General features: G+C 50.1%; 1 protein-coding gene across 5 annotated transcripts in view; it reads right to left on the bottom strand.

Annotated features, from left to right (window-relative positions):
* LOC149342368 (adenylate cyclase type 5-like) overlaps positions 1-14,687 on the bottom strand; it is a 236,149-nt gene that overhangs the window by 36,555 nt on the left and 184,907 nt on the right. For all 5 annotated transcript variants that reach the window (XM_089544648.1, XM_089544649.1, XM_089544647.1 and 2 more), the window contains 2 exons: positions 11,041-11,162; positions 8,207-8,446 (listed from right to left, as the gene is read on the bottom strand). In XM_089544648.1, coding sequence (XP_089400774.1) covers positions 8,207-8,446; positions 11,041-11,162 — 362 coding nt within the window. The remainder of the gene's footprint in view (positions 1-8,206; positions 8,447-11,040; positions 11,163-14,687) is intronic.

Genomic DNA, 14,687 nt, shown 5'->3' with positions numbered 1-14,687 from the left:
AGAGAAAGCATCACCGCTTCGATGGCGAGAACTTTCGCACCAAACAATAATCACGTAACAAAGCGAGGCGAATAAGCGCTCATGTTGACCTTAGCCGGAACCGCGCTATGGCGCTCTGACTTGCTTGGAATTTGCGACCTAAAAGGCAGCTCGCGGGCTGTTTGTGCCTTGCGTCAGTAATATGACGTGTTATAGTTTCGTCATAGCTTTCGAGCAATTCGCAGAATCACGAAAAGGGCACATTCTGCCGCGACCGATGGCGGAGATGTAGAGGGTGTCGCGGTAGAACTGCTGACCAAGCAGCCATGAAACATTTGCGAAGCCGCTTTTATTATAAGCTAGACTTCTTTTTTCTAAGCACGCGCTTTCAAATACTGCAGCGCATGCCGTGGATGTCTCATCATAACTCCATTCAGGCCAAAATGACCGCATGGGCTGCTCTTGGGCGTACGGTATAGTGCATGCGCAACGACGGATAGCGGGCTTCTGCGCATGCTCGGAATCAGACTTGTACACTTGCTCGGAGACGCGGGTCTTGAAATGGTGAAAAAAAAAAGTGGGGAAATTGCGGGTTTTTTTTAAAAAAAATGGCATATTAGGATTCAGTACACTTTAAAGTAACTATCTACAAAGTTTCAAGGTCCAAATTGACCTCCAATTACTTGAAAAAACGATATATTTGACACCTCAGAACTGCCGCAACGGCGATTTCGGAGCAAACATGGCAGAACATCGCGCCCGTTGCTTCCCGCAACTGCGCGTCTGCGGTGGCCGCCATTTTGGACTTGTTCGAAAGCTGGAGGCCTTCCCTACATCCTGGTATTGGTGACTATTCCACCGTTTTATGAGGCCTCTACAACGACCTCCGAATGGCTGGCGTGCACACTTCAAATGCGATTTTCTGAATTAGCCGTGATCAGCCTTACGTGACTAGCCTTATGGAACTTTGGTTATGTTTTTATGGTGCAATTTCAAGTATTCTGGTAACATTTAATTAAGAAAGAACTAAACTATGGAGCTATGCTATTCTTTTATCATCGAGTCGAATATATCAAAATTTGTGAACAGTAATGTCACCTAACTATATTTCATAATTATGGTGCTTCGACATAACTGAACGTATTTATATGATGATATACCTCAATAACAATATAAATAGTATAGCTCCGCATGTAAGGCAATAGCTACATTTTAATTGAAATAAAAAAATGTTGAGGGAAAATACCTTAATGACCCGTAAGAAATTACCTAATTAGGCTTCAGTAATTTTTTTTCAGTTATAGGAACTAACTGTGACATACTGAAACTAACTAATTTTTTTTTAAATATGAGGAAGCAATACATATACATACCTAATTCCATCACGATATTTCTAATAATAAAAATTCTCATTTTAAGACCAGCCTCTTCCCATGAGAGAACAATGCAGTGGTCACGTGGTCACAGGCACCGGCGCCGGGTGTCCGCTTTACAGTGAAGGACGTCACAATGAGAATTTTTTTTTAGTTCACAAAAGGTGTGTTACAAAAAGATATATTAGGGAGGAGGTCCCGTAGCTGGGGGACTGAACTGGGACCTCCTGTACACCGTCATCACCACCATCATCAAAATCACAAGCCGAACTGCAATCATTGCTCGTTAAAGGGCCTCTCCCACTAGTACCCAATTAATCTTGCCTCGTGCAAGCTGCGCCCACCCTATTCCCAAAAGTTTTCTAGTCTCATTCCCCAACCTGACTCTCTGCCGCCCCCATGCTGAGTTTGACGTCCTTTTGTAATCCACTCCACGTGTTATCTTTTCTTTGCGTTTGTCGCCTCGCTTATGTTAACTTCTTTTCGATTTCAGCCGAAATATCATTAACTCGCGCTTGTTCACTAACCCATTAGGTTCTCTGCCTGTCTGTAAACGTCATATCCATATTGATACATGCATTCGAAGAAGAGACAGAAGTAGCGCATGCGCTAGAAGAGGAAGAAGTTAGTTGGCTCTCTCGCGCGCGCTCGAACCACTAGGAGACCGCCGCAGGTTTTTCGTCTCTGCGCGGGTGTTCTTTTTGGCGTTGCACGCTACAGTTTGGTGGAGGTGCTGGGTACGCTTCCCGACCTGCAAACTCCGTACAGCGTCACTACGGACCTCACACCGGTTCACCAGCGACCCAGCCGCCGTCTCCGCGGAGAGTCGCCTGAATTTGGGCCCCTTCCCCCGCCAACAAGGACGACGCAGCCTCGACCGCCGAGTCCAACTGACATGGCCACTGACACCAGGACCCAGCCGCCGATCCAGCCTCTACCGTCGAGTCCAACTGCCATGGCCGCTGACACCAGGCCCCTGGCGCCGATCCTTTGCCACCCACCGCGAACACCGCCATCTTTTCACGGTGACGTGTTCGAAGACGCTGAGGACTGGCTGGAGACGTTCGAGCGGGTCGCACGCTACAACGGCTGGTGCGACGAGCGCAAGCTGAATAACGTCTACTTTGCCCTGGAAGAGTCTGCTCGGACGTGGTTTGAAAACCACGAGGCTACACTTCCCACCTGGGAGACGTTTTGCCGGAGTCTCCTGGCTACGTTCCCCAACGCTGACCGCCGGGAGAAGGCCGAAGCTGCGCTGAACTCCCGAAATCAGCGCACGAACGAAAGCGTGCGCATGTACACCGAAGACATGGCCCGTCTTTTCAAGCGCGCCGACCCCAACATGACAGAGGAGAAGAAGCTGCGCCATCTCATGCGTGGGGTTAAGCAGGAGCTGTTCGCGGGCCTCGTGCGCAGCCCACCCCGCACGGTGGCGGAATTTCTAACCGAGGCGACCACGATGGAGACGACGCTGCAACAACGGGCCCGCCAGTACAACCGGGACATCAACTGCATGGTGCCCGAAGGCTTTTCGTCGTGTCTCGGCGGCAGTGTAGACACCTTGCGTGAACTAATTCGCTCCGTTGTCCGGGAGGAACTGCAACGGATCCATCTGCCTCAGGTTGCACCTGCGCCGCTGGCAGCGCTGTCCGAAGTTGTCAGGGACGAGGTGCGACAGGCTGCGCAGGCACCTCCTGTCCCCGAAGCGCCATCCCGGTTCGATGACCGACCCACGTACGCATCTGTTGTACGTCGCACGACAGGCTACGGTCCCATTACCCCAACGCCTGGCGTGAGCAACATCGGCACATGTCACGCAAGCGTGCCTGGCTACGGTGTGACCCCGTCGACCTCCGTGAGTAACATCGCCACGTATTCTGCAACCGCATCTGCTACAGCTGGGCCACGCCCTCGCAAGTCGGATTTGTGGCGTACACCGGACCGCAGGCCTCTCTGCTACCACTGTGGGGAGCCTGGTCACCTCTACCGCGCCTGTCCGTACCGCCAAGTGGGCCTTCGCGGTTTCCATCCCGACGCACCCTGCCCTCAGAACGGCGAACGACCGCATGATATTGCACAGCATCTCTGGGCACGCCAGAACCCTGCCTACTCTGGAAGGCGCGAGTCCCGTTCCCCTTCGCCTCTCCGTTATCGCTCTTCCAGCCTTGGCCGCCAGAGTAGCTCTGCTGGCCGTCGCTCGCCGAGTCCGCGTCGGGAAAACTAACACCAGCGACCTCTGTAGGCAAGGCCGCTGACGTCGGGACGTGTCAAGATCCTCCATCGCGGAACCCTCGAGCCGACGATACCCGGACAGAGAGAGGCAGCGACAGTATCAGATACGCTGCATCCGATTTGCATGTGACAATTGATGGCACTGACATTACCGCGCTGCTCGATACCGGTGCTGATTACTCTGTTATGAGCCGTGCCTTCGCTGGAGAACTTAAGAAGGTTCTGACACCGTGGACGGGGACCCCCATTCGCACCGCTGGTGGCCACCTAATTTCCCCTGTGGGCAAGTGCACGGCTAGAGTTGGGATTAGTGGTTTTACGTACGTTGGTGAATTTGTCGTACTCCCCGAGTGTTCCAGAGACTTGATTCTGGGGATCGACTTCCTGCAGTCGAACGGCGCTGTGATTGACTTTCAGGAGGCACGTGTCACGTTCTCGACCAAACAGGCCGTGGCGCGCTTTGACTCCCGCGATCCCTGCAGCAACGCTCTGCGCATTGTCGAGAACGACGTCACGGTGCCGCCGCGGTGCAGTGTTCTGGTGCTCGTGCGGAACGACCTCTTTCATGACTACGAGGGCCTAGCGGACAGCCATAGTCCACTGCTGCTTAAGCGGGGACTTGCCGTTGCAAGAGGTCTCGTCCAACTACGTGACGGCCGCACCCACGTCCTCCTGACTAACTTTGCCAACGAATATCAGCACCTGGCCAAAGGCATGGCTATTGCCTTCCTCCACGACGTTGCTGAGGTTCCAGGTTTGTGCACCGTGGGTGCACCCTCTCCGGAGTATGCTGGCCCACATCACGTTCTTCAGTCAGTCAGAATAAATCCTGCCTTGCCGTCGGTTCAGAGGGATCTTCTGTCGGCCCTCTTGGCAGAATTTGCGGACTGTTTCGCTACGTGCTCGAAGGTCGGCCGAACTCCACTCGCCAAGCATCGTATCATCACTGACGAGACTACGCGAACCGTCTGCCAGCGCCCATATCGTGTTTCCCCGGTGGAGAGAGAAGCCATTCAGAATCAGGTTGCCGAGATGCTTGCAGACGATGTCATTCAGCCGTCCACCAGTCCGTGGGCATCGCCTGTGGTTCTTGTCAAAAAGAAGGACAATACTCTGCGTTTCTGCGTGGACTACAGGAAACTTAACAGCGTGACCAAAAAGGACGTTTACCCGCTGCCCAGGATAGATGACGCGCTCGACCGATTGCGGAACGCCAGATACTTCTCGTCATTGGATCTTAAAAGCGGGTACTGGCAAATCGAAGTGGACGAGAGAGACCGGGAGAAGACGGCTTTCGTGACGCCTGACGGCCTCTATGAGTTTAAAGTGCTCCCATTTGGTCTGTGCTCAGCACCGGCCACTTTCCAACGCATGATGGACACTGTCCTCTCCGGCTTGAAATGGCAGTCCTGCCTGGTGTACCTGGACGATGTCGTTATATTTTCGCCCACCTTTGACCAACACTTGGAGCGGTTGCGCATTGTGCTACAAGCGCTCAAATCCGCGCAACTCACCATCAAAGCCGAGAAATGCCATTTTGGCTTTGAGGAACTCCGCTTTCTTGGTCACGTTGTCAGCGCACAAGGTGTTCGCCCGGACCCTGACAAGACTGCTGCCGTCTCAGGTTTTCCACGCCCAACTGACAAGAAGGCCGTTCGCCGGTTTTTAGGCCTGTGCTCCTATTATAGGCGCTTTATTCAAGATTTCTCGAAAATCGCGGAACCGCTGAACGCACTGACCCGTGACGACACGCCCTTCCTGTGGGGGACCGACGAAGAGGCTGCATTTGTCGAGCTTCGCAGCCGTCTGCAAAGCACTCCGATACTCGGCCATTTCGACGAGCATGCTGCCACGGACATCCACACTGACGCCAGCAATGTTGGCCTTGGTGCAGTACTGATCCAGTGGCAAGACGGTGCAGAACGGGTCATCAGTTATGCTAGTCGGACACTTACGCGCTCCGAGACCAATTATTCTACGAAGGAGAAAGAATGTCTTGCAGTGATATGGGCCATCTGCAAGTTCCGACCGTACCTCTACGGACGACCCTTCCGTGTGGTAAGCGACCACCACTCCTTATGCTGGCTGGCGAGCCTCAAAGACCCCTCAGGACGCTTGGCTAGATGGAGCTTACGCTTGCAAGAATACGACTTAACAGTAGTTTACAAGTCTGGCCGCAAGCATCAGGATGCGGATTGTCTGTCGCGCGCGCCTATCCCAATCAATACCGAAGAAACCACCGATGATTTTCCTTTCCTGGGCTCTGTTAGTCCCACCCAAATGGCGCAGCTTCAGAGGGCGGACACGGAGTTGGCGCCGCTCATCGATTACCTCGAAGGCAGTGAAGCTCCCATTCCGCGTGTTTTTCTTCGAGGGCTTCACACCTTCACTTTACGGTCTGGTGTTCTCTACAAGCGCAACTTTGCCAACAGCGAAGAAGTGTTCCTACTTGTCGTACCATCACAGCTGCGGTCTGAGATCTTGAGTGCCTGTCATGATGCACCATCCGCCGGCCACCTTGGAGTCAGCCGTACACTCGCGCGGATTAGACAAAAGTATTATTGGCCCAGGTTACTCCCATCGGTGCGGGCCTACGTCAAAACATGCCGTGAATGCCAACGTCGGAAGACTCCTCCATTGAAACCGGCCGGATTTCTTCACCCCGTCGATCCACCGAAGACCCCTTTCCGTCAAGTGGGCATGGACCTCCTTGGCCCATTTCCGAAGTCTTCGTCTGGAAAGCGTTGGATAGTCGTTGCGACTGACTACCTCACACGGTACGCTGAGACCACGTCTCTTGCCAAAGGCACTGCTGCTGAAGTGGCGCAGTTCTTCGTCCACAACATTGTCTTGCGTCATGGAGCACCCGCCGTTGTTGTTACTGACCGGGGAACTGCTTTCACGGCCCGCTTAACCCAGTCCGTGATGACTCTGACGCACACGAGCCACCGACGTGCTACGGCGTATCACCCGCAGACAAACGGGTTGGTAGAGCGACTCAACCGCACACTAGCCGACATGCTATCAATGTACGTTGACGTCGAGCATCGAACTTGGGACGCCATTCTGCCGTACGTAACGTTTGCGTACAACACCGCCCTGCAGGAAACAACCCGACTGACCCCCTTTCAGCTTGTCTTCGGACGCCAGGTGACCACTCCGTTGGATGCTATGTTACCCGTCGACCCTTACTGCGACTCTGACGCTGACATCGACGTAGATACCTTCGTTCAGCGTGCTGAGGAAGCGCGTCAACTGGCCCGCCTGCGCATCCACCGTCAACAGGAGGCTGACGCCACTAACTACAACTGTGGACGCCGTTTCGTCAGTTATGCTCCCGGCGACCTTGTGTGGATTTGGATACCTGTTCGTCGCCGCGGGCTCTCTGAAAAGCTGCTGCGCCGATACTTCGGCCCTTACGAAGTAGTGCGCCGCATCAGTGATGTGACTTATGCAGTTGCTCCCGCCCCGACAGCTTGTTCATCGCGCCGGTCGCACCGAACTGAAGTCGTACACGTTGTTCGCATGAAGCCTTACCACGACCGGCTACCTGACTGAACTGCGGTCCACTGCAGCTGTGTTCTACCCTTTCGCTGACTTTTCACTCCCAGCCGCATCGTGTCGATGCTGCAGAAGAGGGGGGCAGTGATACATGCATTCGAAGAAGAGACAGAAGTAGCGCATGCGCTAGAAGAGGAAGAAGCTAGTTGGCTCTCTCGCGCGCGCTCGAACCACTAGGAGACCGCCGCAGGTTTTTCGTCTCTGCGCGGGTGTTCTTTTTGGCGTTGCACGCTACAATATCATTTCGTTTTTGACGGCTTACTGCTCTGTCCCCAATTTAATTTCACGCCTTTTCGTTAATTTTCCACGTAATGGGCACGAAAGTTTTTTAAAACAAATCACTCGAAACGGAACGCAGATACAACGACTCTTCGATGCGGACTAAACAATTTAAGGCTGCAAAATCCACCTAAAGGTCAAAGTATATACGAGGCACACATTATTGTAAGTTTGTTTGCTGCTGAGGGGCCCGTAAATCCTTCGCCATTTAAGCCTAAAGCCACAACGAGACGCTTTCTGTCGCGCACTGAGCAGCGGCCGACCATCAAATCGAGACGAGTCCTCGGTTTATTAAATGTCGCCCACATGGTCCGCCGCTGTTTGTCGTCCGCGCACATTCTCCGGCTATACCGGCTTCGATGAGTCACGCGCAAAGCGGGAGAGTTGGCAAAACGTGACACATTCTGCCCGCCCGGAAAACATAGCGCGTGCATTGCGTCACTGCGTATCTATTTTTATTTTCTGCAGCCGCGACGTTCTTCTCGTTCAAGGCCACCGGCCAGTCGCTATAAACAGCCGTCGCGTTTCTATTCAGGCGTCACGCGTGTCGGCCACGTAGCTTCCACGACTACTGCAGGAAAAGCATATGCGTCTTTCCTCTCCACCTTTCCTGGCCCCTATACCATCACGACACGGACAACATATGCTCACGTGGATAATATAGATAGCGTGTCCTCCTACGTACCCGGCTACACACGCCGTGACTATAAAGCGCATGGTTATTATGCGCTACCCGCTAGACACACTTCATTCTTGAAAGCAGCGACTGTGGATACACTCACGCGATGGCCTCGATCATGTCGAGCCCCATCTCGACGCAGCATTGCGCGTGGTCGGGCCTCGGGTCCGGCAGGCCCGAGACGCAGTAGTAGCAGTCGCCGAGGATCTTGATGCGCAGGCAGTGGTTCTCGGCGGCCAGCTTGTCGAAGCGCGCGAACAGCTCGTTGAGCATGCGCACCACCTCCTCGGCGGTGCACTGGGACGCCAGGCTGGTGAAGCCGCAGATGTCGGCGAACAGGATGCTGCCGGAGACACGGTGAGAGAGAGAGAGAGATAGAGATAAAGTGTTGGTCGAATCAACGTAGTTGCACGGAAGAGGGAGAGGGGGTAGGAGATGGCCATCCCCTCCCCCGCTCCAACTATTTACCCTTCTAAGCAAGAATTCTTGTAAAAAAACAACGCCATTATCATCATCATCATCATCAGCCTGACTACGCCCACCGCAGGGCAAATGTCTCTCCCATGTCTCTCCAATTGACCCTGTGCTGCGAATTCAGCTAATTCAAAAGGCAAATCCGTTATGTATATCACCGCCTTCCTCTCACCGGGCCTGAGAGGGAGTTGGATCCCTCCGGGATCTCTGCTTTCTTGATAAAGAACTAACCGTGTAATTGAGAGAAGTAAATGAAAATAGGCGGAGACAGTACGTAGGAATATCGGAAAGCAACTGGCAACTATGTCTAATTCTAAGTGGCATTGTGTGACAGAAGTACGTGAGCTCTGCCTGCTCGTCTACGCAATGAATAAGATGGGAGAATGGTACGACGAAACAGCGCTGACGGATGGAAGAATAAGATGGGAGAATCTGCTGATCCTAACGGTGAGTGAATGGTATTTTTGACCGTTAAGCTTGTTCTCTTATAGCAACTACAACTTTAGTTCAGTTGTTACTGGCAACGAGCACACGATTAAAGGAGAGAGTTTGGAATCTTTCAAAGAACTTTTGGCACTGAGCCCCTATGTGCAGATGTAATTTCCTCCGCATCTATCATCATCGAATACTCTCCGTTCCATAGGAATTAAGGGCGTGTATAGAACATATGGTCAGGCATTGGATGCCTACGGCTTACTTCTGCTGCCTTCACTTCAACACGAACAAGCCTCTTCTTCTGTCATTCCTAACAAGCATCGTAACTGCGAACCAGGACAGTTAAAATAGTTTTTAATTCAAATGCAGCAGAGCGTTCTATTCACCGTTCTGCCTGACGTAAGTCGAAGTTAGAGTGTCGGTTTAACGAACGTATCTTGTAAGAAGTCGCTCCCCGTTAAGAGCCAGCTTGCAACGAGAAACGCCGGCGTGCAGCCCTTGGCAATACACATACACACAAGTCATCAAGTGTGCACAGACAAACATTTGCCTGCCATTAAAAATGCATGCGCGGCAGACGCTGCAAGGTATATTTCTCAGAGGAACCTACAGTATACACGTGCTCTCGTTCTAGAGCACTAGTGTACATGTGTGGTCAGTTATAGTTGTTTACGGTATGTACCAATGGAAGATATGTATGTACCAATGGAAGCACTTTAGTTTGGCCTAAATCATTTCAGTGGCAACTGCCGAAGAACGGGTATCAGAAAAGGAACGGAGAAAAAAAAATTACTTGATTTGTAAGCACTGGGACAAACATAACAAGAAAATGATTAAAAGAAAAAAGGTACTAGCGCGAGCTGGGCCATATCGAAAGGAAAGATGATGGCGCGTTTAGTAGTTGGAAGAGAAAATAATTTATTGAATGGCACAATTAAATTAGTCTTCTAATGGACACATCTCCTATACGGCTATTGCATTGTCTCCCTCCGTTCCATATTCGCTACATTTCATCTATACTAGATGAAACCACCACACCAGTTCAATTCGCACGATAGACTCAACCGTACAGACCCAATTCGGCGGCACAACTCGCGCACCATATATGCACACTGAACTGCGTAGGTGTGCATAGCCAACTATACAAAAGTCTAAAACGCGATGGGTCATCCTTCTGAAACACAACTGACTAATATACTAAAAAAAAAGAGCTGTTTAGTTTGGGCAAATTGCAACGAACGAAAAAAGACAGAATAAATAGATAAGAATTTAACGAGCGTTTCTTTTCATTTCATAATTCCTTTAAAGGTCCATGGGAATAACATACTGGGGGCGGTTAACACTAAATGTTATATCTCCATAAATACTGAATCAAGAGCGCAGACGCAGACCCCTGTTCATCTTCGCTGCGATCTCTGCAAGCCTCAGACAGAGCGCCTCGAGACAGCACTAAAATTCAACAATAATAAAAAAAGAGAGTACAGACAGGCACTAAACGACATTTCGAAAGCTATGTAAGAAGACTTATCTTCATGCAAACGTATGCTGAATATCATTTGCAGAGAGACGAAGTACAACGCGGCATTAAAAAAACACACAAAGACAGATAGAGCAGTGTACTCTCTATACTTTTCTGTAGATGATATTCTGCGCGCTTTTGATTCGACAAAAAAAAATAAAGAAAAGAGTGCCTCACGTGATGTAGCCGTCCTAAATCCAGTCCCAAAATAGCCCCTCAGTACATCGAGCTCCTCTACACTGTTCACGTCCCGCGCGACCTGAAATTTTCGATACGCTCTGGACAGACGCGGAACTCGCTGCCATTGTTGCCAAGAGCCCGGCGCGCCTCACTGGCGCCCGTCTTTGTGCGAGTGCAAACAAGCAAATAACCACAACCGACGTCGCACGTCGCGGGCACAATGGCACTTATTGTCGCTAAGCGAGCGTGAAGGGTATGAAAAAGAAAAACAAACACACGCACACAGACAAAAAGGACGAGCACGCAGCCCGCTCTGCGTAGACACACACCTGACGTTCTCGTGCCGGTGAATGTAGATCTTGTGAAACATGGAGTCCTGCGGCTTCTTCGCGATGTCCGCTTTCATCTCCATCGCCACGTGACGAGGGAGAACGGAGAGCAAAAGTTGCTCCTGGAAGAAACATAACAACAACAAAAAAAGACTGTCAGTCATTGTCACTGTTTCGGTTGGCCAACTCCGCGAGAGGTGACGTCAAAGTATAGAGGACAGCCGAAACGTCCTATCAGCATAAGAACACGTCGCACCCGGGCGTCGTTCTGTGAGGCCTGTAGGCTTACAGATGAAGCAGCACGTGCCTTCGAGCTTCCTTTAATAGGCTCCTCTCGAGACCGGTTTAAATCCCGCTTGTGCGAATCAATACGCGATCGATGGACCAGAGACGACGTAAAAATAAAGCCACCAAAGACAGCTCGTCGCTGTGGGGCGCGTTTAGTCTCACTGCCCAGACGCTTTCCAATCACAGCTCCACAACGAACGTCTGCGCCCTTACAAATAGTAAGAACGCATATAAACGCCCTTACCAGGATAAGGTGTAGAGCACTGTAAGGAGCGTGAATCGCTATCACGTGCTGTCGCACTCAATGAGTTATCACGGCCACACTTGAGCAGTCTCAACATACTCTAGCTGTAGGATAAATCACTGACATTTAATGATTCGTAAAAAAGATTAATCATCATCATCAGCCTGACTATACCTACTGCAGGACAAAGGCCTCCCAAATATCTCTCCAATTAACCCTGAGCCGCGGCCACCTTACGCCCGCGGACTTCGTAACCTCATCCATCTAACTTTCCTCCTAACTTTCTGCGGCCCCCCACTAGCTTTCTTTCTCCTGGAATCCAGTCTTAACGACCATCGGTTATCTCGGCTTTTGCATTATATACGCCCTGCCAAGTCCATTTCTTCTTCCTGGTTTCGACTAGGATTTCATTAACCCGCGTCAGTTCCCTGACCCACTCCGCTCTCTTCCTGTCTCTTAACATTAGAGCTATTAAAATTTAGGGGCGATCATTGATGCGGATGAAAGGAGACAGCATTTTTCTTTCACTCGCCAATCTTTTCCCATTCTGATTCTACCACCTTTAACTCACCAATCTATTCCACTTCTAATTATATTTCAATTCTCATTCCGGATCTATTCGAATTCCGCTGTATTCCAAAATCTGATTCCATTCTTACTCCATTTTTGTTGGCAATCGCTTCTTCTATTCATTTAGATCGCTGGTGGAAGCTTCACAAAGACGCCGACGCAGGACAGTTTTCGCCTTCAAGGCCTTTAATTAAAAAAATCGCTTTAAAAACATGTTGAAAAACGGCCGCGGTTTCCTTTCCGCATTCTTTCTGATATCCTCGCTTCGGCGGCTGGTTTAAAAATTGCACCTACGTGTATTCAATCATACCTTCGGTCATCGCTTCTCGTGCGCGAAGCGTTTGCACGCGTGTTACTTGTATACGTGGGGTTTTGCGCGCCATATGCCCACGCATGCGTCGTGTGCTACTTCACCTTGAGTATTTGTAGCTGGATGTCCTCATGCCTGAAATTTCCTTCCACCCCGGTTTATGTTTCTCTCACAACTATGAAGAATTTAGTGTGTCACACACTGGCTCGCGTTTACTAATGCGTTTAACTAACGCTGGCTAACGCTACCAACTAACGCGAACGTTGGCTTCATGCTGTTTTAATGTCCTTTCGTTTCAGCTCCTAATAATATCGTTACAAGATAGTAAAGACGAGAGTGCTGTATTCTCCTGGAAAACAGCTGATTTGACACTGCACTTAGTCAGCAAAGGAATACACAGTGCCGTCGTCCAAACCACTAAACTATCCAGCGATGTACACAGTGTCTAAAGGGACGTTTCCAGCTACTAGATATCCTCAGGAAATGTTCGGTCGCGAGCAGATTATAGTTTAGTTCACTTTATGAAATTTAACGTCGCAAAGCGACTCAGGCTATGAGGGACGCCGTAGCGAAGGGTTCCGGGAATTTTGGCCACCTGGGGTTCTTTAACGTGCACTGACATAGCATAGTACATGAGCCTCTAGAATTTCGCCTCCATCGAAATTCGACCGCCGCGGCCGGGATTCAACCCGCGTCTTTCGGGTCAGCAGCCGAGCGCCATAACCACCGAGCCCCTGCGGCGGCCTTGCAAGCAGGTTATATAAATGCGCAATATCATGAGCAGATTATATAAATGCGTAATATCATTAATGCATCGACTGCTTCTGCCTGGACGTAAAGGAGGCGGGGAGAAAGGAGAGAACAGGGAAAGGAACTTAAGTAGAAACAAACAAAATAAATATATTCCGGAGGATCAAAAGTGAAGACGACCATCACTGGAGCGACACAGTAGCAGCAGCAGCCCTTTATTGGGATGAAGTACGTAGATTGAAGAACAAGCATTACGCAAACCTTGTTCGATCTAAACCAGCTCGCAAAGGCCGCCTCGCCGCGTCATCTCATTTAAGACGCTCGTGTGCACTCTATAACGTCGCTACCGACAGCTTTATTGATTCCGTTTAAATAAGGCTGCATGTCAATTTGGCGGGCTTGTAATTTCCCTTGATTTCAGACTTTATAGGCTAGGTTGTTGGGGATTAATGAGGCGGAAATTTCTTTACGGCTAAGCAAATTTCAGTACGGCAGAATTTTAAGCGCTCACCGCGAAGGTAACCGGTGTTCGCAGATGACAAATATAAATATATTATAATATCCGTTTCCGTCGTTCTGTGTAGCGTTCCTGAGGAGACGGGTAGGAAAGGTGTATTATTCCTTGAAGCACGCAGACTGCACAGGTTGAATGGAAAATAGCCCTCATAAAAATGGTGTATAGACAGTCTATATAGACTTATAGACTCTATTGCCTTCCTATAGGCATTTCTTTTTGTCTATTCATAGTCTATAGACTGTCTATAGGCAAAAGTCTACTAAAAGTATATGGTCATAAATCTATAGATTGTCTATAGGCTGTCTATAGCGTTTGTATTGCCTATAGACTGTTCTCTAGGATTTGTTTATCGCCTATAGATTTTATAGAAAGAAGTCTATAGACAGTCTATGGACTGTCCAAAAATTTGTTTTGTAAGCGTCCCCTTTGAAACGGGGTAGTGGCAGTTGTCGCCATGCATGCTCGGCTTTCTATTTATTTAAAGGTGTTAAAAATCAGCCTATAACTTCAAGATTTTCTTTAAATTCATTGTTAATCCTACACTTCTAACCTTATGTAAGCTGTCTACTTTTCAGCAAATCTACCAATCACTTTTTGCTAACTTTCACCGCAAATTCATTACGCGTCGCGGGCGCCACTCCTGCACTTCAGAGCGCGCTCGGACCACGTGACTCAATCGATTACAGACGAGCGACACCGTTCGCGACTACTTACAGCGTTCACAGCATAATCTGTAAAATATATGACAAACGTGAAAGAGGGCGCACTCACACAAGCACACACGCAGCGAGTTTAAGCAGAGCAACTGAGGCCTGCCACGGTGAAGATAAAACCACTAGCGAATGCTCTTCAATACGCTTTGCTCCGATTCCCGGTTTTCCGCTAAAGGATTGCAAACGCTGGCCCCATGCATACGACGCGAACGGATGTGAAACGAGCTTGCGAGAGAACTATCTTCCCTTTCCCCG

This window comes from Amblyomma mixtum, chromosome 5 (genome assembly GCF_055824585.1).
Source record: "Amblyomma mixtum isolate Tamu chromosome 5, ASM5582458v1, whole genome shotgun sequence".
NCBI lineage: Eukaryota > Metazoa > Arthropoda > Arachnida > Ixodida > Ixodidae > Amblyomma > Amblyomma mixtum.
The sequence above is the reverse complement of the archived record's forward strand: the minus strand, read 5'-3'. Positions and strand labels throughout refer to the sequence as shown.